This window comes from Aythya marila, assembly GCF_965140915.1.
Source record: "Aythya marila genome assembly, chromosome: 2".
Classification (NCBI taxonomy): Eukaryota; Metazoa; Chordata; class Aves; order Anseriformes; family Anatidae; genus Aythya; species Aythya marila.
Genome location: NC_139043.1, coordinates 140,722,218 through 140,749,964, shown reverse-complemented (window position 1 = coordinate 140,749,964; position 27,747 = coordinate 140,722,218). Strand labels below are relative to the sequence as shown.

General features: G+C 34.3%; 1 protein-coding gene across 3 annotated transcripts in view; it reads left to right on the top strand.

The window, feature by feature from the left end:
• CSMD3 (CUB and Sushi multiple domains 3) overlaps window positions 1–27,747 on the top strand; it is a gene marked incomplete at both ends in the record, with an annotated part of 682,849 nt that overhangs the window by 258,849 nt on the left and 396,253 nt on the right. For 2 of the 3 annotated variants that reach the window (XM_082754087.1, XM_082754086.1), the window contains 3 exons: window positions 3,920–3,997; window positions 9,041–9,128; window positions 21,550–21,674. In XM_082754087.1, the coding sequence (XP_082610213.1) occupies window positions 3,920–3,997; window positions 9,041–9,128; window positions 21,550–21,674 (291 nt within the window). The remainder of the gene's footprint in view (window positions 1–3,919; window positions 3,998–9,040; window positions 9,129–21,549; window positions 21,675–27,747) is intronic. The other variant, XM_082754088.1, reaches the window with a different exon arrangement.

Genomic DNA, 27,747 nt, shown 5'->3' with positions numbered 1-27,747 from the left:
CTTCCACTAAGTCAAGTTGCTCAAAGCCCCAGTCAGCCTGATCTGGAACACTTCCAGGGATGGGGCACCCTTAGCTTCTCCGGGCAACTAGTTCCAGTGCCTCACCACTGTCATAATGAACGATTTCTTCCTTATATCTAATCTAAACCTTCTCTTTTTTAGTTTAAAGCCATTACCCCTTGCCCCATCACTAAACTCCCTGATAAAGAGTCTCTCCCTGTCTTTCTTGTAGGCCCCATATAAGTACTGGAAGGCCTTATAAGGTCTTCCCGGAGTTTTTCTTATACAGGCTGAACAACACCAGCTCCCTCAGCCTCCTTACCCTACGAGAGGTATTCCAGTCCTCTGATCATTTTCATGGTCTCTGGACCCACTCCAAAAGGCTCATGTATCTCCTGTGCTAGGGGCCCCAGAGCTGAATGCAGTACTCCTGATAGGGCCTCATTAGAGCAGAGCACAGGGAATCACCACCCTTGACATGCTGGCCATGCTTCTTTTGATGCAGCTTAGGGTGTGGCTGGTTTTATGTGCTTCAAGCACACATTGCCAGCTCATGATGAGGTTTTCATCCAGCATTGCTCCTAAGTTGTTCTCCATAGGGCTGCTCTCCCTTCATCCCTCAGTCTTTATTAATGTTTGGGTTGCCTTGACAGCACATTCCACTTGGTCTTGTTGAACCTCATGTCTATTTTACAGTTCCATTTTATATATTGTAAACTCTGTTTCTTGTGTATGTAAACTGTGGATATGCCATTTGAGGACTGAGGTTGAAAAGAAGCAAAGAAAAGGTCTTCTGTCTTTGTCATGTTGGTATGATGATTTCTAAAAATAAAGGACACACATCTCCCTAATACTAGAACTAAAACCCATCCCAGCACCTGAGATCATACATTCAAGCCCACTCCCATTTTACTTTGGTGTTACAAAAATACCAGGCATGTTGTCTGATCCATGAGTTATTTTACATTGATGCTCAAAGGCCTAGAGAAGCTTACAGCTGTACTCATAGGTTCATATATGTGTACAAAGAGCATCTTAAAAATCTCCCAACGTTATGTGAGAGCATGCAGAGAAGGACCTGGGAATCCTGGTGGACAAATTGCCCATAAACCAGCAATGTGCACTTGTAGCCATGAAGGCCAATGCTTTAGGTGCTTTAGGAAAAGCATTGCCAGCAGGTAATCCTCCCTCACTACTCAGCCTTGATGTGCTGTGTCCTATTCTGGGCTCCCCAGTATACAACAATCCAGCAAAAGGCTACTAAAATGATAAAGGTCCTGGAGCATCTCCCATATGAGGTAAAGCTGAGGTAGTTGGAACTGTTCAGCCTGGAAAAGAGAAGGCTCAAGGGGAATCTTATCAATGAGTATAAGTATATGAAGGGTGTCAGGAGGATGGGGCCAGACTTTTCTCTGTCGTGCTCAGCAATAAGATGACAGGCACAAAATGAGACACAGTAAGATCTGCTTGAACATGAGGAAGAAATTATTTACTCTGAAGTTGACGGAGCACTGGAACAGTTTGCCCAGAGAGGCTGTGGAGTCTCCTTCCCTGGAGATATTCAAAAGCCACCTGAACACAGTCTAGGGTAGTGTGCTCTAGGTGTCCCTGCTTGAATAGGAAGGTTGGACTAGATGATCTCCAGAGTTCCCTTCAAACCTCAACTACGGTGTGATTCTGTGATTCCCTGATTCTGTGATTGTTATTATTTCAGTATGGCTTTGCAGTTTGAGGGTACAGTTATGTCTGTGACTTCCACTGACTATAGCATTGCTTAAGGCTTCAATTATTTAAAATAATAATAATAGTATTTTCTGATAACAGATACATTCCACTCCTGCAAATAACTTACTTCCCAGAACCATTGGGAATGTACGTAGGTTACATTATGATGGAAATTTACATTTTACATTGTGAAATAAAAACCTTCATTTACTTAGATGAAAATATAGTTTCTTCTGCTGGAAGTGTAAAATATTTATCATGACTTCTCAACTATCCTATAAAGTGTCTTATTTACTAGTTGTTTTTTCCTAATTTTTTTTTTTCTGCTCTTGTGCATGGTAATGATTACTGTTACTTAATAATATTATTTTGCTACTTTGGTATTTTTGCTTTGTATAAGTAGTAATATCACTATTCACTATTTTCCTATAATAATTTGACAGGTGCAAAATAATTCTTTGATAGAATACTGTCTGTCTTCTGGGGTTAAATTCTCTTAGACCTAATTCCTTTTATCTCTGTATTCCACAGCATTATTTCCTGATAGTCAACATAAAACTTCCTCTTCCCTATAGCTTGTAAATGTATGTAGTCTATGAAGTCACTTGATTATAATGTACCTAATATTAACCTGTATATTAAATTTAAATTATTATTATTATTTTAGTTAGGTCCTCTTTTATATAGGGTTCATTATTCACTGGCAAAGTTAATTGGAGAAAACAGCACTTGAGTGAAAGAAACAAGTTTAAGTCTCTGTTTCTGTTTTATTCTCTCTTAATTTTTTATATCTGTTGTTTCAGTTTTACTCTCTTTTTATTATTTTTTTTTTTTGTTTCAAAAATACATTAACACCACATGTTTTGCCTCAGTTAACTGCCTTTATCACAAAAACAGTCCAAAACATAAGCTTTTACACATATAGTTCAGCCGGTGGTGAGTCGGGGTGAGGTGCGAGACAGCTACCTTCCATATCACACTTTGAAAATAAGGATTTTCAAGTGGAGAAAGAAGCAGCTGCAGATCCAACAGTAGAGCAGCAAACTGTATTTCAGTTTTAATATCCAATTCTCTTTAGTTAAAAAAGTACCTTAGCCTTGTATGTTTGGTTAAATAATGTGATTTTTTTTTTCCTATTAATGAAAGGTTTCTGTTTTTATGTGAAAAATAATTTAACACGAATAATAAAATCTGTATATATCCTGAATAAAAATTTTTTTTTGGTACTAAAGCTAGGGACATAGCTAAGGTAGATTTGAAAAGAACTAGTGGAGACACTTCAACGTGGGGTGGATATGAGTGTCTGTAGATCTTGAGAATGTATGCTACTTTTAGAAGGATTTTTTTGTGAGCTGTAACAGTGTTTCTTTGTCTATTTTTTTAACGAAATGTAATACTGATTTTTAATATAATTTTTGAACTATGAAGTTACAGGCAAATATGTTGATAAAAATATGTTATTTCTACTGCTAACTAAACCTTTTCAGAATATATGCAGAAAGTAGTATAAATCCTCTATTGCTTGCACACTGATGGAATTTAGATTTGGGAAAATATTTTGATTCTAGTGTGCTTTCAATAAGATGTTGTGGATGACACTGTTTCCTCTTAAATACTCAGTTACTGGAAATAAAATAAAATAAAATAAAATAAAATTTCCCCCCAAATTCAGCTATTTCAAAAATTTTAGAGTTTCTTTATTTTTAAAGGTTGCTGACTTCTTTTGGCAAGTATTCTTTATAGTATTTATTTTATTTTATTTTTGATGTCAAGGAGATAAGTACTAGTGTTTCTGTATACAGTAGAAACACCACATAAGAGTCAACAGTTTTCAAGCAACATATCTAACTTTTTTTTTTATTATTTATTTCCCAGGTTCCATAAATATGTGACAATGTTTTACATTTATAATAGTGCATGGAAATAAATACTTTTGGCCTTCATTTTATTTTCAGTTATGCAGGAGAAATAATTAGTTACAGATTTTACTTCTGTCCTTTGTTAGGCACACAAATTGGTCTCCAATTTGTTTTAGTAAATTGTTTTCCACAATAGGTACAAAATATGAGCTTGCTAGGTAGCTGGTACTCTAATTTGTATATAGTTTCATGATTAAATTTATCAAATGAAATGAAATATTTTAGACTGTATTGCCTGATATGTGTTTTTGTTTGTTTGTTTGTTTTTTAACTAGTGAAAAAGGCCATAGATTTTAAATCTAGAGGATTTAAATTGTTTCCAGGGAAAGACAACAGCAACAAGTTTTCTATCTGTGAGTGTACTCCTTTTTTGTTACTTTTTTCTAGTGCAAGAGTGAACTTTGTGCTGTGTTTGTGTGTTTTTGAAATTGTTTATGTATTTCTAAAAGTATAACTAACTTAAATCTGTTCATCCAGTCTGCATGGTGAAATTTTAAATATGGTTCTACTCTAAAGGCAGACTTTCTATAAATCTGGTGTTGTGGAATGATGTTATTTTCTCAGGAATTTCACATTAAAATTAAAGTGTTTATAAAGAAATAAATATTCAGCCTCCCAGTTGTCAGCTGAAATCTTAGCTGAGATCAGGAGATACGTTATTTTAATTGAAAGCTTGTACTAATAGGAAAAGGCTATGCAAGCCAAAGCCCATTCTCATTTACAAACATACAAGCAAATATCTTTTTCAAGCAACACCCTTGAGTTCAATTCCTGAAATCTCTTTTTCTTCATTAACTTTGACATTTTGAACTGATTAACTACCTGTAAGTTTAAAAAATTTGGAGATGCTTAGATGCTTAGTGCTTCAATTGTAATTAAAGAAAGTAGAAACAGAAAGTGCTCAGCATCTTATAGGACTGAGTCCTGATTAACTCATAAGGAGTAGCAAAACCATTTTTGACATAAATTAAACAGCTATGATTTTATATACAATTACCTAAAAGAGGATATATTTTTTTTTTTTCAGAAGAAGGTGCCATTTTTATAGAACTCCTTTTTGGACTAGAACCATGTTTTAAAATGAAGTAATCAGTTAAAGGATGGACTAAATGCTTTAGCATATTAGCATATGTCTGTTTATACTACGTATCATTATTCTTCACAGGAGTGGAAGGACTTACTTTTGAGGCTCCTTACGCTGGGCACATTTAAACTTTTTTTTTTTTTTCCCCAGGGAGATTGATTCAGAGTCCAAAATTTAGTAGGGGCACACTGGCATATTTTTAAAGTATTTTTCAGTTTTGGATTTTAAACTGTCAGACTTTTTATATATATATATAAAGCTGTCTTCAAGCAGAGCAAGATCTTTTCTTAAGTTAGAAAAACAAAGCAAAATATACTTCTGTTCAGCTTTATAATGTAGCTTATTGCCACATTCAACTTTTCTGTAAACTGCATCATCTAAACAGTTCTGAAAGACATTTCTGTTTTATTTAAAACTAATGTATTGAGATACTTAAGAACAAGTGTTCCTTTGATATATATATATCGTGTGACTGCAAAGTAGAGTGATTACACAACAAGAAATAACAGCAAAATAAATAGTGTTTATATAACTAAAGTCTCTTGACAGAGTCCATTTGTGCTTTCATAGTTACAAATTAGAAAGTAGTAAAATGGCTGATAAAACAGATTGTTTCTCTATACATTTGTTTTATGCAAAGCATTAACTATTCCATTATATAAGCATTAATAAGGAATGCATATTTATAGTAAAGTACCAGAGATTTGTGATATTTAAAAGTCATTGTAATGAAATTAATTATTAAAGTTATTAATAAATATTTTAAATAAACTGTATATCATTTAATGTTATGATAGTCTATGTAAAACTGAAAACTTCTATATCCTGGCTTATTTGTTACACAGAGTAGATTACTTACATGAATCAATAACAAGCAAAGGTGAAAACCTTGTTGATTTGTACCTTTAGTGAATCATAATCTGGTCATAAAAAGATAACCTAGATTTTATATTGTAGTCTATCATTTGGTTAGCTAGTCACCGTAGTTGGTGAAATTGAAGAGAAAGCACTTCATGAAAAGCCTGTGTATTTAGCTTTTGATTTAGATAAAATTCCCAGTGTGACCTCAGCTGGATCTCTATTTGCATTACAGTGACAGGTAGAGTCTTTAAAAAAAAGGATGATGGTCATTCAGCTGTTAGTGGAACTAAGATACGCATAATTGAATACCTATTTTACAGTAGTAAAATTATTTGTATTATAAAAGTCTTTAGAAATCATCTAACATTCCTCATGTGTATGTCTTTTCCTATTTTTTAATGTACCGGTTATCTAACATACCATGTAATTATCTTCATTTAGAAATTATTTTTAAAAGATAGTCCCTAATCCTGCAAACATTTATGCATATGCTTAGTTGAAATGCTTATTGTTATCAAGTTTACCCTGTAAGAACAAAAGCATGACATCAGCATAGTTGATTGGCACATATTGAAGCCAGAATGGTAGCTTCTGATACAATGATATATTTTGAAATAAGTATGCATGAATTTCATTTTGCATTAAAAACATAAAAAAGGTCAATCTAAATTAGAACTCTGAGATTTCTTGCTCTCAGTTTCATGATCAGACCATGAATGAATGCTTTTCTGCCTTTAACTTTAAATGAAAAGAAAACCTAAAACTGCTAACTCTCACATGAATATCTGGAGTGTAAGTACATAGATAGGTAGGTAGATATATAGACAGATAGATAAAGAGGTAGTCTTGGGGAGCTATTTGAGAAGTGGATTACAGTAGACTGAAAAATCAAGCATTATGTCTGGAAACATTAACTTGAATACAAACTTTCAAAATTTAAGTTGTACATATTTTTTGTAAAGTACTGAACAGAAATCAGAATGGATTTGCATTTGGCCTTAAATGCATTACTGATTTGGGACCAAATGTGATGGAGAAATCATTTTTATGACTTCTACATAGAACCTTCTTCTGGATTGCTATTGTCATATATGTTGTTTTATTTTTTTTTTTATTTATTTTTACTGTAAGTATTTTATTGATTTTCTTTAAATAACACTTTAGGTTTTTAAGAATATGAATAAATATAAAAGTTATATTTTTTAAATCAATTTCATAGAGTATTTTAAAGAATAAGTCTTTATATTTAAGATGTCAGAAAACAGTATGGTTTCTCAAGTTGCCATTTTTGGTAGAAATTGTAGAATATAATAATTCTCGTGCTGTAAAATCCAATAGATTATTTTTTTAAAATATTTATATTTACTGTGTTACCTAAGAGAGGTAAATGTATTGTATAAAAATAAAACTACTTTAAATATTAGAACTTGAATACTGATAAACGTAAATAGTTGTTTAATATGGTAATTTTACTTTGTTTATAGTAAAAAAAAAAATAATATATGTAAATCTGTATGCTATGATATAGTCCCAAAACAGTAATTAAAAAATAATAAAATCTTTATTATTATTATTATCCAACATCATGAGTAAGTTTCTAGCTACATATTTAACATATGTTTAATGTTAGGATAGTTAACGGACAGTCACAAAACCAAGAAGGTATCTTTTTCCCTATTTGTTGTCAGACATAATTCCTCTACCTTCCTGCATTGTGGAAAATTGCTCAGTGAATTCTATCTACCTCAAGTTTTAAGGTTCTGTCTATGTTTAACTGGCTGGTTGTGATGTTTCTGAATTTCTCAGGCTTTGAAACTGTTTAAATGAATGGACATTTCTAAGATAATTAATTCAAAATAGTTGCCTAGCAAGTTCCTCATAGATGGCTTTGTGGAATGCAGTTTAAGGAATCATTAGATTACATACAATTTTTAATATACAGTTGTTAGAAATACATGCATTCCAACAGTAGTGGGAACTTGTTTTTATGTCCATGCTTTTATCTACAATACTGGGGGAGAAATGATGGAAAGTAATATGGCTCTGAGGAAGAGCCCTGCTAATCCGAAGTTCCCTAACATAGTGATGCAGATGAACAGGGGTTGCATTTATTTGCTATTAAAACCAATTTGGTAGAGCTCTGCTGGGGCAGAAGTCTGTGATCCCAGTTGACAAGGACTGAGCTTGGCAGTTTTTGACTAGAGAAGAGTGCTAACTTGACACATTTTCCTTTCAATCCTCTACAACATTTTTATTTGGCCTTTGCCTTCCTCTGAGGTATTGAGCCAATTCTTCCATTTGTGTATGTGTAAGACAACAAATTTCAGGGAAGGGAAGGCCCCCAGATATTTCTGAATGTTACTGGCCATCATGAAAAGCTTAGGTTTAATGCACAGCCTTTAGAAGTATAGTTAGAAACTACATTTTTTACAATATGAAAATAAGCCTAGTTATGCAAACCTTTTCTTATAAGGAAAGTTATGATACTAATATTAATAAATTAATATTAATAAACTCATATTGCGAATCCATTGGAGTAATTCTCTAGAAAGAGAGATGAATCCAACAAGCAATCTCTTAGTATAAATCCCTTGGTTTCTTGTCAACTTGAATTGCTGAAAAGAATATTCTTCTATTGGGTCATGATTTTACCAAATAAAAACAGACTAATCTGTGCTACTTTTTGAAGAATGTAATTATTTTGGCCTGAAACTTATTTTTGCAATATATACTTTACAAATCTATAGAAATTATGGGAAAGTGCATGATGCGTTAAACCAGAACAAACAAACAAACAAACAAAAGCAAAACACAAAGCAAAAACAAACGAAGAGGGAGCAATATAATGGGGGTAAATGGTTACATACAAATTTCTGGAAAAACATATTGAAAGATTCACAGGAAGTTTCTCTCTGAAGATCTGTTTTAGTTTATTGTAAGATAAATGTATGCAAATCAAACTGGCATTCTGGGGGTATCTGCATTTTTAATTAAGGATGATTCTGTCAGGATGAGCCTACCCATTCAAGTTCAAGGAGAAAAGGTCAGCTCTCAGTGGAGATGACATTTATTAAACTATGTTCAGAGTAAAATGTTACAGCCTTGATGAACACTCTTTTATATGTGAATGTTTGTAAAGGAATAGCAGTAATATTTACATATGGGTTCAGTAGTATTACAAGCAAACAAAATAGCTGAGTAGTACAATTTATAGAAAACTCATTATTATTTTTAAACATACAGGAATACATGCTTTGCTTGAGATAGAGAGGAATGTTATGTACTGAAATTAGATATTATGTAGATGTTCATATTCTGTAGAAAATCTGTTTTAAATGATAAAAGGTATAGATATACTTTTTCATGTTTGTTAATTGCTTAAATATGCATTTCCTAAAAACAGTATTATTTTGTTTGTTTGTTTGTTTGTTTGTTTTGTTTTGTTTTACAGTAAATGAGGGAGGTATTAAACAGGCATCCAATTTGTGTCCAGATCCTGGAGAACCTGAGAATGGAAAACGGATAGGCTCAGACTTCAGGTAAAATATAAAACCTACCATTGTATCATTTTTCTAATACTTAACTTGCTGAAAATGTCTTGGAAAATTCATTTTTGTTGTTGAGCTGTTCTTTCAAAACTAAACTTCTCAGTAAAAACTGAAATGGAATTCTATATGAAATTACATGGTGCAATATAAACTTTTCTTCGTATGCAGAGAACATAAAATACATAATGTACTTGTACTGTACATAAGTGTACAAGTGATGCTGCGTATCATCTCTGATGATCTGGGAAAAAAACTATTGAAGGCAATTTAAAATAATTTTCTCATGTAAATACTGTGTTGTACAAATACTGACATACACATGTAACTGAAGGTCTTTGTGAAGGACATAAGGGGATGTTAAAAAAAAAAAAAAAAGAATGCAACACACACACACAGAACCACAATAAAAACTTGCAGAAGATGTTTCAGATGTTATTATATAAAATCTTTATTAGAATCTAATGGACAATATTGTATTTTCTGCAGTATATTTTCCATGACCCCAAATGTTTGATACATGCAGGTGTAAACTTTCATAGTAGTCCTCAGAATGGTGTAGCATTTTTAATACAGACTTTTAATGCTAGCTCTTTGTTGCATGCCGAATTAATAGTGAGTAATAGTGCTATAAAAATAAAAAATAGAACTATGTAATAGAATTGTATTTTGTTTCTATCAAATGCTTTAAATTTCATTCCTAGCTGGCTTTATAGAACATTTCTAAAAGGGCTCCAAAGAATCATACACTGCCAGTGATCTGTTTTATGTTTTGAATTAATTTTAATCTCTTAGCTATCTAAGTTTCCAAATTGTTTTCTTTGTTTTAATTTGATTGTTGAACATCGTAGTGGGTTTATGTGGCAAGGTTTTGGTCTCATCATACACTAAAAAGGATTAAACATACATATTTTATACTTAATAATAGTCAAATTTTGTACTGTATTAAGAGAATGAATCTTGGGCTATGTTCTTGCTTTGTGTTGTATATTAATGTGATTTTTCTATAATTTTTATAAATCTCAAACAGCTAAGTGGGGAAGGAGAAAAGAAAGAAATAAGGAGAAAGGAGATTTATCATTTTAAAATTAATTGGTTTTATTACATTCAGTTTTGTTCTAAAGATGTATTTTCCATATTGCTCTTTTTAGGTACATCAAGGGAGGCTGTAGCGAGGTGGGGGTTGGCCTGTTCTCCCACGTGCCTGGTGACAGGACGAGGGGGAATGGGCTTAAGTTGAGCCAGGGGAGTTTTAGGTTAGATGTTAGGAAGAACTTCTTCACTGAAAGGGTTGTGAGGCACTGGAACAGGCTGCCCAGGGAAGTGGTGGAGTCACCATCCCTGGAAGTCTTCAAAAGACGTTTAGATGTAGAGCTTAGGGATATGGTTTAGTGGAGGGCTGTTAGCGTTAGGTTGGAGGTTGGACTCGATGACCTTGAGGTCTCTTCCAACCTAGAAAATTCTGTGAAATTCTGTGAAATCTGTGAAATATAATATACAGGACAGTTCCTAATGCTTGAAGATAGTGAGTGTTAGAGGAATCTGGTAGATGACCAAAAATTTTAAAAATTTGTGTTACTTCATTCTTTTATGTAACTTGTACTTTTTATTTTTTTTTTTATCTGTTTTGCTTTTACTTTTCTCCCTACAATCAAGCTGAATATAGAATTGACAATGACAACCCAAGTGAATGTGCTAGCTGGCAGTCAGTTATTATGGTCTCTCTTGTTCTCTAGTTTTGAAAACAGAAAAAGCTCAGCACGCATCAGAGAAAGCTTTATAAGTAATTTTACATGAAATGTAATTTCTGACATTACCTGACAAAAAATGATTTCTCAGTATTTTAAAAGAAATAAAAATAATAAAAATAATAGTGTTTTCCTATTTTGCAAATGGCCACTTAAAGACCTACCTGAATGAAATTCTAGTTAAACTTTTGTGAAGTACTTTTTGTGTACCTCAGAGGTGATGGTGGTCATCTTGCCTTCATTTTTCTTTTTAGGGCCAACGGTTAGGAGATAATTAAACTTGTTTTTTTTTTTTTTGTTCCCACTACACACTGTGTTGATGTGACTGTCAAATTTTCCTGTTTCAAATGAATTTGTAAGAAAAGTGAAAGGAGAAGGCATTCAAACTGTCTAACAACAGAATAAAAGATATATTGGTTGATACTGGTGGTAGGGTGATGATCAGACCAAATAATCTTGGAGGTCTTTTCCAACCTTAATGATTCCATGATTCTATGATCTTACACGTAAGAGAGAAATAGTTATTTCCTGTCTAAGGCTTGTTAAACGTCTTATGAATGTGAATGGTGAAATTTGTACTTGTAAAGAACGGGACTAGTGAATGTTAGAAATATCTCATATTTCATATGAGATATTCCTATGTCACATATCTCACTTCTCTTTAGTTTTCTTCAAATGTGAAGGTATAGATTTGGAAGAATTTTAGTGCAATTTCACTCCTGTTCTGATTAAAAACACTGCCTTCTCAGCGCATTCACATGTTCTTACAGACTTAGAAAATATAAAACGCAGGCTCTAAGACAAGCTGCAGCATTTCATGACGTCGTTTGGGACCTAACATTCCATGTTCACTGTTTCTATTTTTTTTTTCTTCGAACGTGAAAATCCCAATGGCTATATTTTAGTAAAGCTTTAAAAGTTTTAAATTTAAAACTTTGTCTCTGATACTAGATGGCTCTTTGAGCATCTACAGGACTTTAAAGATTTAAAAAAAAAAAAAAAAAGAAAAGACAATGAGACTTGCTAATAGCTACCAGCATTTCCTGTACTGAAAAAAATATATATATTTTGCCTCAAAAAGAAAACTTCAAAAAAACTTGCTTAGAAATGTAAATGTAGAAGTGTTCATTCTGCTAGAATTTCCAGTTACTGGTTTTATGATACCTGTCATTCAGTAAAATAAACATTTTTTCCATGGGTAAAATTTTAGAATCAATGCCACTATTGGAAAATCTAAAAAAGATGTAATAGATTAAGATGTAATAAATTTCACTTAATCTTATTTTTGTTTGTTTGTTTTTAAATTGGGGGGGTTTGTTTGTTTTAATTTGGGATTTTTTTTGTTTTTTCTCTCTGTTTCTAGTGGAAGTCACATAGTCAAAGTGAATTGTAGTTGGGCAGGTATTTTATTATGAAGCAAACGTACCTATGTAACATCCCAAAGTTCAGGCTTCATGAAATGAATCAACGAACCTACCTACTAACTCTGTAGTATAGTCCAATTAGGTATTTAAAGATGAGATTCAAATCAAATGTGGATCACAACAGCCCAGTGTGAATGCTCTTAGCCACTAAGATGCTAGTATGGTCTTAAAAATACTGATTCTATTGATAGAAGGAAGTATATGAAGTTTATATTCAAGACAGTTCTTGTCAGTGTCCACTTAGTTTCTTCTTAGTGAATTTTGTAAGTCAAAAAATTAATACAAACAGGCTGCTCTTACCAGGTAGAGCACCTTAGAGGCTTGTAAGCAGCCACACACTCAGGATAGTAAGGTTTCTGCCAAGATACAGCCTACATCTTCTGCTGAGTAAGATCTGACTTTGCAAAGACATTTGGTCTTCATTAAACCTTGCTCACCACCATATTCTACAATGTCTGTTATAAATCACCCAGCTAATAAAACCAAACAAAATTTACATGAAAAATCTAAATTCAAAACCCAGAATATATATCATTTCTCGCTACAGCTGAGCTTGAGCTTTTGAATCCTCACATAATTGTTTTTGTTCAATAATAAAGAATATATCAAATAATGGAAAAATAATCTAAAATTAGTTGTTTTTTTTCTACACAAATGCCAGCTTTGCCAATAATAACATTCAATGGGAACTTCATATGAAGTTCAAAATTTTAAAGCTTATCTTTCACATCCTTCCTTTACAGCTTCTATACCTTCAATTTAGGCTTTTCCTTACTGCATTTACTTTGCCTTCTCTAAAGATTCTTCAAAAAATAGATATGAAATGGAAGTGTGGTTTTTGTTTTTTTTCAAATTCATATAGCTATCTATTTTTTTATTTTTTTTTTGCTATGTGCAAAACTTTTTTTTGCTATACTATTTCGCTATACTTTTATAGTATGCTATAGTATTTTGCTATAGTATGCTATAGTATTTTTCTATACTTTTTCCTAATGAAAATTATTATTATTTTTAATGTCAATCTTCTTTTGTTCTTCTATAAATATAAATTTGCAGATGAAGTTGCTGAGAGACATGGGACAAGGATGCATTTTTTAAGCTAGGAACAGTATCTCATAGATGCCAAGGGTTTATAAGGGTTCAAACTAAATTGAACAGCTTGAGTGAAATATTGATTGTATTTGTCCTTGAGAGGGCATCTACTCCAACCTCCTGCCTAAAGCAGGACTAATGCCAACACTAAATCAGATCATCTGTGGCTTTGTTTAACCACTCCTATAAACTCCCAAGAATGGAGATTTCACAACAGTCTGGGTAAACTGTTCCAGTTCTGACCTGCTTTCCTGGTTTCCTGTAATGTAGCACCTGAATCTCCAAAACTGACTATTCACTGCTACATTAAAAGAAGTTTGGCTTCATCATCTTTGTAAATGTTCTTGAAGTAATGATGGTCTGCTATTAGCAGGTAGCTTAGTCTTTTTCAGACTAATTAAGCCAAGTTCAACGTTTCACTGTAGGTGCTCTAGGCCTACAGTTAACTCCTCTGACACCTTTGGAGTTTTTATCAATAACCTGTCTGAAATTGAAGACCAGATACTGGGCTTAATATTGCAGAGGCTGTCTCACCAGCTAAGTGATAATTTCTCTTGATCTGCTGCCCCCACTTTGTCTGATGTAGTTGAGTATGTAGTTTGAGTATGTAGGTGGCCAGTAATGGTGGCCAACTGAATATGACGCTATTGATTCCTATCATTGGAGCACAGCTGCTAGGCCAATTTTCAGAGAATCTATTCAGTGCAGACTTCCTCAGCTTCCAAAAGATAATGCTGTAAAAGTTAGTGTTAAAAGCCTTGCTGTGGCTGAGCACTATTACATCTACCACTTTTCTCTGGTCTATGTAGCCAGTCATTTTGCCATAGAAGACAATCAAGTTGATCAAGTATGATTCACCTTTGGTAATTCTGTGTAACTGCTCTTTATTGCCTGCTTTCCTAGAAAATACACACTTTCCAGGGATTGAGATGAAGTTCCCAGCTTCTCCTTGCCTTTGTTAAAAATTCACGTGGTGTTAGCCTTTCTGCAGCCAACAAGAATTTGTCTTCATCACCATGAGCTTGCATAGATGATGCCAGCCTTGCATAGCATCAACCAGCTTTTTAAGCATCCTGTGGTGAATACTATCTGGTCCTATGTTTTTGAATATATCCATCTTCTTTTACCTGACATTGTATGTGTCTCCTCTTTCCAAATTGTGACATTGCTTCAGAAAAGGCATTGAGTACTTCTGCCATTTCCACATTATATTCCAACATCACAGGGTTTCCTCAGCAATTTGTTAAAGGATCCATATAGCACATGAACTTCCTTTTGTGACTAATATACCAACAGAACCTCATATGGTAGTGATCAGAAGATGAACTATATATGTGTCTTTTTCTCTAAGCATGCACTTCACTTATCATCCCTGTCAGTGTCAGCAATACTAGACTAGATCAACAAAGTTTTGTGCAGTATCGTTGATTTGTGTTCATAATTTCTGAATATAATTTATAATTACATTTAAACCTCTTAGTTCATTGGCTGCATCTTATTTTTTTGGCTGGGTAGATATAATGTACTTTTGAAACTTGTTGAAGATTTTCTGCTGTTTTTGATATTTTTTGTTATTTTAGCAGTGCACATCTGTATTGTATATAATGATGAATAACTCCATAGCTTTATCACACTTCAGTTCTCTTCAGATTTATAAGCTTTACACACACTTTAAAGAGGTTTGGTCTGGCAAGCAATTTGGATAAAATGTAAGCCAGGGCATGAAACTGCCCTTAATTGTGCCCACTATTTTTGGTTATTTGTTCTCTCTCTCTGTTTTAGACTAAGCTTTCTCTAAAACAATACCTGTATGCAGTTTAGGGGTAGACTAGCCAAGGGACAAGTCTCCAAAAAAGAGCTTGCATGATCTGTTTTTTTTTTTTTCTTTCTCAATAATTTGCAGTTCTCTAACATTCTAGCAGGCTCCCACATGTCTTCATGCAATACTTCCAGACATGCAATAGATACATCAGATAGATACATCACTTTCATCCTGCCAGGAATCCCTTTTTCGTGTACAACAAATTCCTCAAACTATTTCAGATTCCTTCAAAAAACAAAACAACTCCGCAATTCTGTGAAACAAACAAACAAACAAACCTACCAAACAACCCCCCACAAGTATACAAAAACAAACAAACAAACAAACAACAACAAAAAAAACCTGAAATTACTGCTATGTCTTTAAAGTTTTAAGTCACCACACCAGACCCCAGATCAAACCAATGACCATCTGTTCTTGAGAGAGCTAACTCAAAGGAATGTAGATGTAAGCCTATCTAATTAATTTTGCCTTAGAACTAATAATTTCTTCATGGAAATCTGGATGTCCTTTTTTTGAATCCGCATTGTATTTACTACTGTTTATCTACTGAAGCCTTGGGAATGACACTATCCTTATGTACTGTCAAACTCAATAATCAAGCTTTTCTTTTAGAGAAAGATGAATTTAAAATTGAATTCTTGCATGCCAGGAATGAAAGCTATTGAAGCTTTACAATTTACAGAAACAAGAAGGATCTCTTCTACCAGACAACTTTTAAGGCATTAATGATTTGTTGTTGTTGTTTGTTTTTTATTTTCCATTTTTGAAAGAGTGTATAGGTAAATAATGCCAGAAAAACATTCATAAATGTTAATCTTGTCTAGGCTTTTAATGCTTCCCTAGAGACCCATTTTCTTGGCATTTTCTTAACAAGCTCACAATAGTCCATGTGCTGGCCTTTACGGATGCCATTTTTATTCTCCTGCAAGTCCAGAAGAATTATATACTGAGCGTAAATTTATTGCATGATTTTTTTTCCTGTCTTTTTTTTTTTTTTGACTTTTCAGAAAGGAAGTGTTTATTTGATTTTTAATATTCTTGTCTTTTTAAGTTGATCTGCTATAGAAACTGGTCTCTGGTACTTCCATTTTCTTTCCTAGATCAGTGTTTTATCATCTACCCATCTCTCTGCCATTATTAGTTCTCACTCACATAACACACACATTATTGTGTTTGTACATTTTCTGCTTTAAATGGGTTTATGTGTCTAGCACGCTTACAGTCATATACTATCAATTATCAGTTTAATATCAAAACTGATTTGGGCAAGTTAAGGGTCCTAGGTAATGTATTGTTTATATCTGGGGAGGTGATAAAAATACCTGCTAGGTTTATAAAATCTTCATAATCATTTCAACTTGCTGGAATTTTCAGTATCTTCAGTTCAATTTGTTCTGGAAATGTAATATATCCTGCTCAGTGTTTCTTCTTTAAATCAGCCCACGGTTATTTAAAGACAATATATATATATATATATGTATATATATATTTTTTTTTTTTCCCCAGATGCTCCTTTTTGCATTATCAAAGGGGATCAGATTATGTCAACATGATTTTCCATAGCAGATACCTTCTTGTGAAAATCTGAACTTGAGAAACTCATCTATGTCTTCCCAATTTCTACTTTAAAAGTCTTTCACAGAATCACAGAATTGAATGGGTTGGAAGGGACCTCGAAAGATCATCGGGTCCAACCCCCTTGCCAAAGCAGGTTCCTTAGAGCAGACTGCCCAGGTAGGTGTCCAGACAGGCCTTAAATATCTCCAGAGAAGGAGACTCCACAACTTCCCTGGGCAGCCCGTTCCAGTGTTCCGTCATCCTCACCGTGAAGAAGTTCTTTCACATGTTGGTGCGGAACTTCCTATGCTCTATCTTGTGACCATTACTCCTTGTCCAGTCCCCACAAACCACTGAAAAGAGGTTGGCCAAATCCCTCTGTCCCCCACATCTCAAGTGTTTATACACATTGATGAGATCCCCTCTCAGTCTTCTTTTCTCCAGGCTGAAAAGACCCAGGTCTCTCAGCCTTTCCTCATAAGGAAAATGCTCAAGGCCCCGTATCATCTTTGTGGCCCTCCACTGGACTCTTTCCAGGAGATACCTGTCTTTTTTGTACCGGGGAGCCCAGAATTGGATACAGTACTCCAGGTGAGGCCTGACCAGGGCAGAGTAGAAGGGGAGGTTCACCTCCCTTGACCTGCTGGCCACACTCCATTTAATGCACACCAGGATCCCATTGGCCCTCTTGGCCACAAGGGTACACTGCTGGCTCATGGTCAACCTGTCATCCACCAGGACCCCCAGGTTCTTCTCCTCAGAACTCCTCTCCAGCAAGTCATACCCCAGCCTGTACTGATACATGTGGTTGTTCCTTCCCAGATGCAAGACCTCTTATTAAACCTCTTATTGTTTGGTTTCTTCCTACCCATCCCTCTAGCCTGTCCAGGTCTCACTGAATGGCAGCACAGCCTTCTGGTGTGTCAGCCACTCCTCCCAGCTTTGTGTCATCGGCGTACTTGCTGAGGGCAGACACTATTCCCTCATCAAGGTCGTCGATGAAGATGTTGAACAAGACTGGACCCAGCACCAACCCCTGGGGAACACCGCTAGTCACAGGTATCCAGCCGGACTCTGCGCCGCCAATCACCACCCTCTGAGATCGGCCAGTCAGCCAGTTTTTAACCCACCTAAACTATATAGAACCTGGCGTAGCTGAGTACAATTCTTAACATTAGTAATAAGATCATTTTCTATATCATAATTTTGAAATTTCCTCCAGCTCTTAATTTGATTTGTGGCTCTTTTTACTCATTAGTACCACATATTTTTTCAGCCTTAGCTTGCAAGGGACTTTACATTATATTGACTCATATCCTTATCCTTCTTGTTTTTGCACTTTTACATCTTTCTCTAGTTTATACTTCAGCTCTTCTTTAACCTGTTCTTTCACAAACAGCTTCATCCTGATTCTTATACAGAGAAGTTTTTGTTTGTTTGTTTGTTTTTTAATTTATAGAACTATTATCTGCTATCAAAACTTCCATTTACCCATCTATGTCTCTACAAATCGCAAGTGCTCCCCAAACTTCATCAGCACAAGAGATTGTGCTAGTCACCATTCCTTTTCAAACAAAGTAAGAAAACTATTCTAATTCCCTTAAATTTAATTTTTATTCATTTTAGTATCAATCTTCTTTAACTATTTTAATCAAAGATGTATTTGTGTTGGTTGTCTAAGACAAGCTAATCTCTAAAGCTCAGTCTTTTGCAGTTTTTGTCTAACTTTGTCCACTGAACTGAAACTGAAATTACTATTGCAGCACTAAAATCCTCATGTACAAGAAAAGAAAAAACAAACAGCAACAACAGGGTTTTTCCTTTACAAGCCAGACCCTGCATAGACTAATAAGTTTTAGTATGTGTTTCAGCAAAAATGAACTCTGTACCTTGTGGTATCAAGCTAGATTTGAGTGATATCTTCAGACCTCTTCCAACCTCAAAGGCACCTTTGCAAAGGTGCCAGTTTCAGAGTTATAAAACAACTTCAAACCATTTATTTAGGTAAATGAAGAACTATGCCACCACAGAAGTAAAAGTTTTACAAAACAAGAATTTTCAAAGCAGATAGCATGTCAAAGACTGGAAAATAGGATATTATCCATCAGAGGAGGGTGAAATGATTCCATAATTTATGAGAGGAAAGCTGCTATAACATAGACTAGAACATGTCTTTGGGAAACTACTTCATCTTGAAGCTTAAAGTATCTAGAAAGTGTGTACGGCCATGTTTAGATGGGAAATCGTTTATCTAGCCAAATGCAGTTAGGATTCTAAGATCCTTGGATGGGGTATGCATTAGGAAAGTTTAAAGAAAGACCTGATTCTCAGATCTGTTAGCTAACATTCTCTAAAATAATGTATTTTGAAGCAAGAGTCATCCTGTAATTCAAGTAGAATAAACCAGAATTGGAAAGCACATACTGTGAGCATTATCTCAGAAAACATGTTACTTCATGTTAGAAGTAATGTAAATGCAAATTTAGGCAAACCTCTTTGAAAACAATGATTCTGTGATCTGATATTTTGATATGTTTGAATTAGAATTAAATGCCCTGCTAGTATTTGGTGTTTGTGTTACAATAATTTCCATATGAACAAATTTGGAGGGAAGATTTTTCAAGGTATTGTATCATAATAAAATAATTAATTTTCTGCAGAAGTTATTATATAAGTAAACTATATTCTTTTGCTCAGTTATAGCAGCATTAATAGAGAAAATCAAAAAGTGTAATTTTTAGGTATTCAGATTTCTAAATTAATTTTAAATCTTCCTATACATATAAATATACACACAAAATCATTGGAAAATGATAAAAAAGTGCAGTGAAAAATACCATTAAAAATACCATTAAAAATAGTTTACTTCTCCCTACTGTGTGCTTAATAAGGACTGTAATTTTGTTAGTTTTCACAGAATATCAACACACCTATGTTTAGTTAGATTAAAAGTGTTTGTTCTGTATTACTACACACATGGAGTCACAGAACCATAGAATGTTCTGAGTTAGAAGGGACCGACATGGATCATTGAGTCCATCTCCTGGCTCCACACAGGACCACCCAAAAATCAGACATGTCTGAAAGCATTGTCCAAATGCTTCTTGAACTCTGGAAGGCTCAGTTCTGTGACCACTTCCCTGGAGAACCTGTTCCAGTGCCCTACCACCCTCTGGGTGAAGAACCTTTTACTAACATCCAGCCTGGACCTCCCCTGTTGCAGCTTCATGCCATTCCCTCAGGTCCAATTTGAGGTCACCAGTGAGAAGAGATCGGCAACTGTTCCTCCCCATTGTGAGGAAGCTGTAGACTACAGTGAGGTCATCCCTCAGTCTCCTCCTCTCTAGGTTGGGCAAAACAAGTGACCTTAGCTTCTCCTCATATGTCTTTCCCTCTAGACCTTTCATCATCTTTGTAGCCCATCTCTGGACACTCTCCAATAATTTCACATCCCTTTTGTACTGTCGTGCCCAAAACTGCACACAGTACTTGATGTGAGGCTGTACCACTGCAGAGCAAAGCAGGACAATCATTTCCCTCAACCAGCTAGCAATACTGTGCTTGATGCATCCCAGGATATGGTTGGCCCTTTTGGCTGCCCGGGCATGTTGTTGACTTCAACTTTCTATTGACTAGAACTCCCAGATCCCTTTCTGCGAGGCTGTTCATCGACCTCTTGTCCCCCAGTAGCTGTGCATAGACTAGGGAATACCGTTAGTTATGTAGAGAAAAATACGCCAGTTAAAGGAGCAAATGTACATGTTCTTGTACATTTTTAACTTCCTTTTTTTTTTTCCTTGTAACTTCCATTTTCTAGTAATTGTTGCATTCAGAATCTTGTTACTGGAAAGAGAAAACAAACCACATACATGGAGCCAAGATTTTATTGTTAGCCTAACTAAAATTTTAACCTACTAGTCAAAGAATAAAAACTGTGACTATTTACAGTCCATTTAAACTATTTATGGTAACAGTAAATAGTTTAAATACACATGATTCTGTGATTCTGTGATTCTATTTACTATGGTAGTAGTAAATAGTTTAAATGTAATTTATTATTTACAGTAATGCATTCCTCGTTCAAATTAATATAGGAAAGTCTTATTAATAGTATACCATTTTTTAATACAAGAAACTTTGTTAATATCTAATTATTTTCTCTGGTGTTATAAGTCTTCCAATGTCCCTCTGGGTTCTAAAGTCTAAAGCACTGGTCTTCATCAAAAAGAAGGAGGGGTGAGAGACATTTACAACAGGTCATCTGTATCCTGAGGCTTTCACCAGAAAGAGTATAATGTATATAGTCCTGAGTCATGTGGTTAAAGTTGCAGCTCATCTTCTTGTTGATTATCTTATCAATCTTTCTCCTGGTTTTCTAGATTCAGTCGACATAAATTATTGCTGTTTCATAGAATCATAGTATCATAGAATAGCCCAAGTTGGAAGCAATCTTCACAAGGATCTGGAGAGATTCCATCAGGAGATTCCATCTTCTGGCTCCAGTTTGTTACACAGTGCTCAAATATGTCAGATCTTTACTATATGGAAGTCAGAAGCTAGGTCAGAGAATAGTCACTTGACCTCCAGACAAATATTAAAACAAGGTGTAGCATCTCTGGCCAAGGCAACCCCAGAGAAGGCTTTTGCTACTGAGAACAAAAATTGTATTTAATGAATTACATGCCTTGTTTTTCAAATTTGTTATATGATGCAAAAAGAGATAACTATTAAAAAATGAATCTTCTTTTTATGCCATTCCTTGATTTCAGCTTGGGAGCAACAGTACAATTCTCTTGTGATGAAGATTATGTGTTACAAGGCTCAAAAAGCATCACATGTCAGAGGATAGCTGAAGTTTTTGCTGCATGGAGTGATCATAGACCTGTGTGCAAAGGTAAAGAGGAATTCTTATCCTTTAGTGATTTGTTCATTCCATGTCTGTCTACTGCTTGATAGCCAAAACTATTAATATTTTTTAAACACCTGAAATTTTAATCTTAGTGTCCCCACTAATGAGAAAAAATACCACCTATACAGTTTGGTATAATATGAACATTGTCTGTGTTTCCATGCACTTTAATTTACTTTGGAACTTAAATAATGAAGTTCACTTCATAAAGAACTGGTAAGTATTAAGACTCCACATTTAGTTACAGTTTAATAAGAGATGGATTTCAAAGTTACAATGATTCAGTGTACAATTAGTAGTTCATAAAGCAGATTTACTTCATTACAGATTTACTAAGCAAATGAGAAAGATTTTAATCTAATATTGATAAGGACTGTAGAAGTAAGTCTACACCTGGTTTCAACCTTTACCTGTGGATAAAGTGTAAAAAATAATGAAAAATGTAAAAGAATAAAAGACAAAGTCATTCTACTGAATGTAATTGATGTCTGAACACTACGGCAAGAAGTATGATGAATACCTGAATCAAGGAATAAAAATATTAATATACATTTTTATAAATATATATTAGCATATATTATGATACTACTAGTGTGTACATATACATGTACATGTAGTCATGGGTGTAAACACCTAGTATTGAAGAGTACAGTTTATTTACAAAGAATTCTTGGGTATGGGAAGCAAAAGGGACACCTGTATTTCAGGGCTTTAAATACTTGTTGAACTTGTTTAAATACATGTTGAACTTAGCAATATGGTTTAGTGGAGGACTTGTTAGTGTTAGGTCAGAGGTTGGACTTGATGATCTTGAGGTCTCGTCCAACCTAGACAATTCTGTGATTCTGTGACTTGTTGCAAAGTCCTGAAAGTGAATTTGAGTAGAAGTTTTCAAGAATATGTGAAATATAAATATGTCCAGGAGAGTTTAAGTACATTTAGTCTAATCTAGAGATGGGGTAATGGACTAAGTAGCTTTTCAAAGTTTTCCAATCCTTATTTTCTGTGTTTCATAAATGAATGAACACATTCCAAACTAATTCCTGGAAAGAAAATCATCATTAATCTCATATATAAATGAGGCTGCATGACAGGATTTCTTTTCATAACAAAATGACATTCTAAAAAATGTAGGCTTTCACATCCCAGGTAAATGGGAACATAAATTGTAATTATACCCTAAAATTTACTGTCCTCTGTGTGTTATGTGTTTTATAATACAATCTAGTAATGTCATTGAAAAGATACTTAAAAAAGAAAGCATATTGTGAATAGCATTTCATTTAACAATACCAAAATACAGTTGCATACTGTCACTTATTTCAAAAATAAATCTCTTATAACATACAATAAAGTGTGATCAGCAGCAATTTGGTAAGACTGAGATGTATACATAGCTACTTGAAAGTTTAGAAAGATAGTTCTAAGAGAAAAATAGAAAATAGCTTTTGGAGACTATGACATTCAAGCATAAATCATTGTTAAATATATTACTTTTAATTTTTTTATAAGTTCTTAATTCTCTATAACAGCAGGTATTGAAGTACTTCCATATAAAGGGGTGAAAGTCTTCAGTCCATTTTTTTACTTCTTTACCTTCTGTAACTATATTAAGAACTACACTGTACAATGATTTACAAATTAGATTTGTAAACATGTAATTAATGCTAAAGTAAGCTTTAATACCAAAATAGAAAGAAAGAAAGAAAGAAAGAAAGAAGAAAAAAAAAGTAATATTTTTGTTGGAAACTAACAGTTTCTTAAACACTTGCACCTATATGTGAAACTAAAGAGCACCTATCAACCAAATATGTAAGACTATTATTCATAGGTAGAGCACATAATTCATAACAAGAAGGACAGTGAATCACATTCTTCAGACTTCAAAGCTAGCTGATTCCACCTTAAAAAGCAAAGAACCAATGCTAACAAAGTTATTAGGAATTGATATAATGCCATATGGTGAAAAAGCAGACAGATGCTTATAGTATGTCAAATATAAAGTTCTTTAGTGTGTCATTAATTGCTGATTTAACTACCCTTAGTTTGCTGTAATTTTGTTCTTTTGATTAGCAACAGGTTTTAATTAGATTCTTAGATATACTAAAGTATAAACTTTTTTTCTAGACTAATAATTGTGTTAAGTCCCATGCACAGAGCATACAGTAAACATTTTGAAGTGTTTTTTTTTTGTTTGTTTGTTTTTTTTTTTGCTTAAGTAGAATTAATATTAAGTAGTAACATGAAAAAAGTACCTGCAAAACTACGTGTGCTTGTTGAACTTGCATGTCTGTGCACAAACCATGTAGGCGAACTAATCAATCGTGCATAAATGTTATGTTGTGCAAGAAATTAATATTGTCTTGAGAACTGATGCAGCTTTGCAGATAATGAGGGCACAGGTGGTATTAAAACTCTATCTGTTATTCTTTAAAATGTCTCTTAAAGTGCTACTCTTTATAATGTTTTGTTTCCTATTTGAACAGTACAGCTAGCACTTGTTTTCATTCGCCTATATAAATGTGCACACACCAAAAAACCCACAGTAATGATACATTTTTCAAAAATGGCACATGAATATCAATTATTCAGTATATTAATATACTGTTCTAAACAGGAAGTTTCCAGTTCTATGAGATGCATTTGATTTGACAGCATAAATCCTCATAATTTGTTCTCACAGGGCATATGAGTGACGGAGTGTAACTGCCTGCCAAAAATGAAAGATTAGCTCTCTTTAGGAGTTATCATATAATACCAGCTGGAACTGGCACAGTATCATGTTAATGAAAGTGAAAGCTGGAATGATCCTGCAGTATTTCTGCAAAAGAAATATAACAAGACTTTGAGGAGGAAAACAGATGCATCCCTTCTAAAATATAAGCAAATACGCTTATTATCAACATCTTTTAGACCTTAAGACTAGTTTCCAGGACAATGCTACTCTTGAGTTCTGGCTGATTTCTGAACATTTTGATTTCTCAAAGTGACTATGAGAAACCTGTAAGACACAGTCCTCTGACACTTGTTTTTTAGCTGGAATTTTTGAAGATCATAGAAACCTAAAGTTCTGCTGGGGTGTTTTTAATTTGTTGCAAAATAATTCACCTTGTGCTCCAAATCATTAACCCACCAAGATGTCAACTAATAATTAATGAATTCTTTTTCTTGGATTAATTGCCTTTATAGTTTATCTACGTTTCTTAAAATAGAACATGACATATTGGATGAGAATAAGCAAGCAGCCACAGAAACAAAAGACAGAATAACATATGATGAAAGGCCTTTCTTACTCTACCTGTTCAGGTCACTTCTACCACATATAGAATTCCTTTTTCCAACTAGGTTATCATCTCACATCAGAATTTTATCCTCTTGTACCATACTTTTACAAAAAGACAAACTGTAATGTATACTTCCTTGACAATGTTTTTGATCCAATATTTTTCCCAAGAATGCCAGACTAGAATAACTTGCAGTTTTATACTGTTAATGTATGTGAAGTGTTATTTACTGATGAAGAAAACATTATTTTTCATTTGAGTTAGGAAAGAATTCAAGTAGAACTACAATTTTCTCTTGCATAATGTACTTACTTCATATGATAGGTACTTAATTTCTCTAGGGTGCAGGAACACTTTAAACATTCAGTCTCCAATAAAATAATAATAATAATATGTATACATATATATATACCTTTTATTTCCATTTAATGTGTTTCTGTAAGATATAAGGTCATGTCTCGTTGTTAGCTAGTGATTCCTAGCAATGATTAGGAAATGTGATATATCAGTATTGTGCAGAAAAATGTATAAATATTTTAAACCTCAGGAATGAAAACATTTTTTTTTTACTTTATGGTTTGCTGTCACTCATACCTTCAGCAAATAAAATAATTCATAGAACCACGGAATCATAGAATCATTAAGGTTGGAAAAGACCTTCAAGATCATCTGGTCCAACCATACCCCCCACCACCACCAACGCCCACCAACACCCACAGGCATCACATCCAGCCTTTCCTTAGACAACCCCAGGGACAGTGACTCCTCCACCTCCCTGGGATTTCTAGTGAGTGAAAATATTATACATATGAGGTGCAAATAAATTTCGTAGCATAGTGATGTCAAAGGGCAAGAGAAAAACAACAATAACAACAACAAAACAAACAAACAAACCCAACAAAACAGTACCCTTCCACCCTTCCTGAGAATGACAGAATGATGAAAAATGTTTAAAAGATGACATGAGAGTCTTTGAACAAGTATTTACTTCACACATAATTACAGCTGAAGTGTGTTATTTGAAAGAAGAAAATTTCTGCAGTTGTTAGGTATTTCCTGTCCCAAGAAATTCTAAATATATGTAGTTGTTATAACTTGACTGCTTACATTGATTTGTCTGTAGCTTCCTTCAAGAGAGAAAGTTTAAACACTTCAGGATTGACACCCTACTTATTTATGCCATGGGATTCAATATTCCCCTGTAGGGTAATACTTTGGAGCTAATTTGCAGCTAAGAGGATTACAAAGCCAACTTGCTTAAGCAGAGACAATTATCTACTTTATGAAACTATTTGCTAGTTGATAAATCTCTTCCTCTCATTTACGTTTCAGGAAATGAAACAGATAGATCTATTCACAGTTGGTCGATTAGCCTTTTTATTTTCATGCCTGCCGCTCCTGTTTTCTGCTTGCTTGTTTCTCAGCCTCTATGAAGCATTTATGAATGCCGCCTTTCATATGCCTGCTGGCAAGTCAGCAACAAGTTCTGCAACAAGTACAGTATTTTAAGAAAGCTCATCTAATCTGTAGAATGAAAAAGTGTTTTTGAAATAATTCTTTGTATTGGAGAAAACTAAAGGATTATTTATCATTCCATTTATCATTCACATTGTGATCACCCAATTAATAAGCAGGCTACAGAATACTTTGGATTAATAGTTGAACAAGAAACAAACAGTATTATGTATTGCAGTTGGGCTCTGGAAATTTTAGAACACTTTTTTTCTTCAAGTACCATTTTGGTCATTTCATTTCACTGACTAAAGATATTTTTGTAACAAAAAAGAATTTGTGAACTCATTAGGTAGTACCTTTCATTTGTGATTCAAAGATCGAAGCCGAAATTCCTTTAAGTGGTATATTCTTTATTGCAGCGCTGGATGCACGGGGGATCTCTCCACCTATCGTGCATACCCAAAGCGGAAAGCAGTCTTGAATTTATACAATCAATCTATCAATATTCTACAAGTGCCTATACATATTCATTACCTATCCCCGCCTTCCCTCGCTTCTCATGCTAATTAGCCTTTTGGCACCTTGCGCCTGCGTAGAGCCTCCCAAGAATTGTGGGCAGGGGTCTTTGGGACGTGGGCAGGGGTCTTTGGGAGGAAGACCCCGAGTCTTCCTCACAGTGTACTTTTCACCTTTGGTCAGGAATCTGCTGAATTGGCAGGTTTCTTAATTGCAAGAGCTGGTTGTTGCTAATTCTTCCGTTTGTTGTATCTTTATAATGAATTCCAATGTCCAGTTTTGAGATTTATAGTCCTTACATTCGTTTCTCTGTCCGCCTGCCGCTTCCTTATCATGAGTTCCAGTGTCTTGTTTCGAGATATACAGTCCATGTCTGGGGATTGCCCTTGCCTCCCCAATACCTCCCCATTACCTCCTTAATCAATCCCCCCTTTTCTTTTCCCATGCAAATTCTTTTGCATCAGATACTTTCATTATTTACAGTAACAGAACAAAGCAGGCATCTAAACAACATGCACACAAATATTCCTAACACTACTAATACAATTAGAGCAATGAATACTTGTTTCAACCATTGGAAATTGGGCAACCAGGAGGTTAACTTATTCCATATTTCACTAAAACTCCATGAAAGATCATCTTTACTGATCTCATGTAGGATCCTTGTCTGCTTCCATATTTCTTCCAGGTCGGTAGAGATCCTTCCACTCTGATCTACATACATACAACAACTTGTGTTTATTACTGTACAGACTCCCCCTTGAGTGGCCAGTAACAAGTCTAGGGTCATCCGATTTTGTAAT